Source organism: Galeopterus variegatus, unplaced genomic scaffold (assembly GCF_000696425.1).
Source record: "Galeopterus variegatus unplaced genomic scaffold, G_variegatus-3.0.2 Scaffold6351, whole genome shotgun sequence".
In the NCBI taxonomy this organism is placed as follows: Eukaryota; Metazoa; Chordata; class Mammalia; order Dermoptera; family Cynocephalidae; genus Galeopterus; species Galeopterus variegatus.
The window spans coordinates 50,953-56,076 of NW_007732462.1; the positions used below are offsets into that span (position 1 = coordinate 50,953).

General features: G+C 50.9%; 1 protein-coding gene across 1 annotated transcript in view; it reads right to left on the reverse strand.

Moving 5' to 3' along the window:
• MORN3 (MORN repeat containing 3) overlaps window positions 1-5,124 on the reverse strand; it is a 16,268-nt gene that overhangs the window by 2,996 nt on the left and 8,148 nt on the right. Inside the window, exons 2-3 of the mRNA XM_008590750.1 lie at window positions 1,844-2,001; window positions 25-184 (exon numbers count right to left, since the gene is read on the reverse strand). Of these exons, the coding sequence (XP_008588972.1) occupies window positions 25-184; window positions 1,844-2,001 (318 nt within the window). The remainder of the gene's footprint in view (window positions 1-24; window positions 185-1,843; window positions 2,002-5,124) is intronic.

A 5,124-nucleotide genomic window follows, 5' to 3' on the forward strand; every position in this document is an offset into this window, starting at 1 on the left:
GCTGGGGCGGGGCAGGGCACTCACTCAGGCGCAACATGCCCTCCCCGTGGGGCTTGTCGTTCAACCACTGGCCCTCGTAGATGTCGCCGTTGCTGTAGTACATGCGGCCCCACCCGCTGCGCTGGTTGCCACACCACTCACCCTCGTAATACTCCTTAGGTCCGAAAAACTGGATCCCATAGCCCTGAAAGCACGAATGTGTCCCTGTTCTTGGCGCCCCCACCACTGAAAAAGCCCACCATCTTCCCAGTCCCCAAGCCACACACCTGAGCTTCTTCCTGGCTTCCTCCCTCAGCCCTACATCCAAGCAGAGGGTTGCGTCTCGTCTCGGAAGATCTCAAGGTGTCCATTTCTCTCCGTCCCTCTGCTGCGCCTTCATGCAGCCCACCGTCATTTCTCCCTCCTCACTGGTCCCTCCCTCTCCCTCCCCTCATCCCATTCATTCTCCATCAGCAGCCAGAAACATCTTTAAATTGCCTATCTGATCACGTTTGCCCCCAACCCCACCCAACTCTGATTTTGACCCTATTAGAGTCACAGAGGCCTCTGAGAATCAAATAAAAGCTATGGACTTTCTCCCCAGAAAAACGAACATAAACACCACACTTAGCGTCCCACCACAGGGAATCAGGGACTCCTGGCAGATCACACCCAAGGAGGTCGTGTTAAGTAGCCCAACTCTACTCATCAAAATCCTGATTCCCCACATAACCCTGAAGCCATTACCCCTCTCCCCATGGTCACCCTAGGGCAGACACACGGTGATGTTTGACATCTCCTTCCCTGTGCTATTTCTGCCTTCAACACTCCTCTTTTTTTCTCCTGGCTAACTCCTAGCATCTTTTGGTATCACCTCCTACAGGAAGCCTGCTCTGAATTCTCTAGGCTGGGCTTAATGATCTTACTCTGGGCACCCTGTGAACACCTCTATCCTAACACCCTATTATACATAAATTGTTTATTTTGGGCTCTCTCTCCCCACTGGCAAATAAGCGATTTGGGAGCAGAGAACATGAAATCCTGGGCTCTGCCACCTCCTACTTGTGTGACCCCAGGCCAGGCACTTCACCTCTCTGAGCTTGTTTCCTTATCAGTAAAGTAGGAATGATGATGACAATGACGATGATGATGATGATGGTGTTGATTGGTGATGATGATAATTGTTGTGAGAGTTAATTGAAGTTCGAGGTTCACAGTAGTAGTTGCTCAATAGCAATACTGTTATTATTACCTGTCTATATGGCCTAGGGTGAGGATTCACCTAAGTCTGTGAGAGTAACTTGAGGGAATCTGTCCCCAGCATGAGTGTTTATGGGCTGAGCACTGCCTCTGGCCGGCTTCTACCCCTCAGGACCTTCCTCTCTGTCCTGTGGCAAAGGTGTGGCCCCTGCTCTCTTGCTCCCACTTTCCTACCCGCCCCTTTTACCCAGGCCCATCAGAAGGGGGTTGTCAGAAAGGGGCGCCCAGGGAAAAGAAAGCCAGGAAATGATGGGGGAAGAAGGCGGAGGAGACTTGGCCCCCACGAACCTATCTGGCTCCTTGTAGCCACAGGGTTTCATGGCCTCCTCCCTGCGCTCTCTCCTCTGGCTTCCTGTTTCCTGGGTTTTGTTCTGAGAAGCCCTGATGATTCCCCCCACCCCTTCCTTCTCACACCCACACACAACGCTGTCCTCCTCCCTGCAGGGTCCCCTCCCCTTTTCTCCCAGGCCTCTGATGGCTCCCCTACACACATGCTCGCACACTGACATGCACACGCTCACATCACGTTCACACGCACACACTCAGACACAGGGCCTGGCTGCCGGCTCCGCCCACGCCCCAGGGCATGCTGGGAGCCACTCACCGATTTCTTGTTGCCTTTCCACCAGCCCGAGTAGACTCTCCTGTACTTTCCTGTCTCTTGGTCAGGAAGGCTGAGGGTGCCATAGCCATCTCGCTTCCCAAACTTCCAGTCTCCCTCATAGATGGCTCCTTTCTTCTTCCACACCTTTGTTCCTTTTCCTGGTGACACACAGATGGGCCAACACTACAGAAGTGGCCACCCTGGGGCTGAGGGTGGTATCCCTGCCTGGGCCTCAGGAGCCCCTAGACTGGACGATTCTCAAGGGCTGAGACAGGGTCTGTGACTCATCTCTAGACTCCCAATGCCCAGAAAACCCCAGGAAAGATCCATTTTTACAAACAGCTGTTCGTCAGCCCTTTGCCTTGAAGCTAAACCTTAAAGACCCATCTCCTATTAATCCAGCCCTTTCCCCTCCCCCACTTCCACCTTCCAGACTGCCCTCCAACCACAACGAACTCCACACAGTTCTTAGAACCCCCCAGCCATTATCCTGCCTTAGGGCCTTTGTACTTGCTTGTCCCTTGGCCTAGAACACTCTTCTCCAGATATTCACTCACTCTCTACCTCCTGCAAGCCTTTGTTCAAATCTCATTTTCTCAGTGAGGCCTACCCTGACCAGCCCATTTAAAATCATAAGCCAGCACTGGCTGGTTAGCTCAGTTGGTTAGAGCATGTTGTTACAACTCCAAGGTCAAGGATTCAGATCCCCATACCAGCCAACCACACACACACAAAAAAAATGTTGAACTCCTAGAAACAGAATGGAAGAGTGGTTTCCAGGGGTTGGGAAATGGAAAGATGTCCTTCCAAGGGTACAAACTTTCAGTCATAAGATGAATTCTGGAGACCTAATGTACAGCATGGTGACTATAGTTAATAATACTGTATTGTAAACTTGAGATTTGCTGAGAGTACATCTTAAGTGCACTCCCACACACACAAAAAGTGATAATAATGTGAGGTGATATGCTAATTAGTTTGAGTGCGGTAGCTGATGGATTTTGGACTTGACCGGTGCCATTGTGCACACAATAAGCACAAAATAGCTGCCAGCCTTGTCTTCCACTCCAGCACCAAACCTCTCCCCTCTTCCCTTTACCAGAAGCCTCCTGACTTAAACAGAAACCCTTTTGCTTCCGCAAGGGCGCAGTTCTCCACCTTGGTCGCATAGTTTCGACATTAGTGTAATGCCCCTCCTTGATGTTATCAGCCAGCCCTTGGTGCCCTATATAAGCTCTACCACCCCCACACCTGGTGCTGCCTTCCATTTTGAGGGCAGCCCCGGGCTGCCCATCACTTTGAATGCAGCTCGGCAGATTCTTTTCCTTTAATAAAGCTTGATCGGTACTGGTGTCTCGGCTCACCTTCTTTCAGTAATCACTTTAAAATGCACACATATCAAAACATCATGTTGTAGGGAGTTCTGGTCAAGATGGCGGAATAGACACTCCCCAGCGTCACTCTCTCCCACAGATCAACCAATTTACAACTATAAAAATGTAATATCATCCAAGCTGGGGCTGCTGGAGCTCAGGGGAAGAGGAGGAGAGACCTATGGAGTTCATGAAGGTGGGAGAAACCGTGATGAGAGAAAGAAGAAACTGCTCTGAGAGTTTCAGGCCGTGGCTGCTTTAAGGCTCGAGCTGCTGAGCGCATGGAGCAGGAGCCAGCAGAAGCCACAGCTGTGCACTTCAGATGGAGTTACTTGGAGGCAGCAGGGGAGAAGAGAGGCTTGGTGGCCCCCAGAATAGCAAGACCACTAATAGGGTTCCCATGGACACATGCAGGAGGAAGGAGCCAGAACGGCTGTGAAAGGGGAGCCATTCAGAGGCCAGTGAGTCATCACAAGGGACCAGCGCAGAGCCCATCCCATGGGAAGTGTTTGGAGCATGGGCGGTGGGGGAGACGAGCCCACTGGGAGAACACTGGAACACAGTGAGGACAGCCGACCCACCCCCATTCGGCACAGGACCACTCAGAGGAGACTGGTCAGGAACGCAGGATTGCAAGGGGTGCAGTTTGATGAAAAAACTCAGGCCCAGATCAGAGATTCTACACAACCCAGGTGCACCAGATCTCACGAGAGCCAGAAGTACATATAAGGTAAACCATTAAACCCTGAGCTACACAAAAAGCCCTCCCTAGGGAAACAGCAGCAAAGCAGCAGTTTACCTCAACCACACAGCTCAAGTACTGGTCCCCACAGGAAGTTCCCCTGTTTTAGAACTAAGCAAAGGACAAAAAATTAGTTCCAGCCCAGGCACACCACCAGCACCTTGGGGCCTGCCAGGAGACATGAGGCATGAAGCTGGGGACTGGACCCCACTCCCACATCCAGGCATACCACCAGTGCCTCAGGGCCCACCTGGGGGCCTGGGAATGCAGCCAGGGACTGGAACCCCCTCCCACAACCAGGCAGACAGTGCCAGCACCTTGGGGCCTGCCTGGGGACCCGAGGTATGGAGACGGGGACTGAACCCACCTCCCAGAATCAGGCACACTGTGCCAGTGCCTCAGGGCCCACCCAGTGACCTAGGGCATGGATCTGGGGACCGGACCCCCCTCCCACAACCAGGCACACAGCACCAGCGCCTCAGGGCCCACTCAGGGACCTGAGGCATGGAACTGGAGACCAGACATTCCCCACAACCAGGCACACCAGTGCCAAGGAGCATGCCAAAAATACCTCCATGTGGGTGGCCTACCACAGCCACCACAATAACCATGGTCACAACAAAAGTAGCTAGATGCCACAACCACCACGCAGATGGTCTGCCAGCCACTGGAGTGCATTGACACAAGGAAAGTCACCATCAGAGACCAAAGAAAAGAAGAGGATGTCTCTCTCCACAAAGTGCATTTCAGAGTGACAGAAGCAGCAGCTGCTCTATGTAATATTGGGGGACCTGAACACACCTCTCAGCACTGGACAGATCATCTAGGCAACAAATCAACAGAGTAACCATTATTCTTTCAGAAGGAGAGAAGAAATTTAGGGTAATTAGAGGGGGGAGCGGGGAGGGAGGAGGGAGAGGCGGTTGGGGAGAGACTGGACAAGAGTCATAAAGAATAATTACGATTCGTAACAATATATATGCTAGTAATATTGATTGATCAATATATCTCAATGTTGAACCCCAAAAATATGTATAATCAATTTTGATTCAATAAAAATTTAAAAATAAATAAATAAATAAGTAAAATAAATATACAAGTGTAAAAAACAAAACATCACATTGTACATCTTAAATATATACAATTTTTTTTTTTTTTTTTTTTTT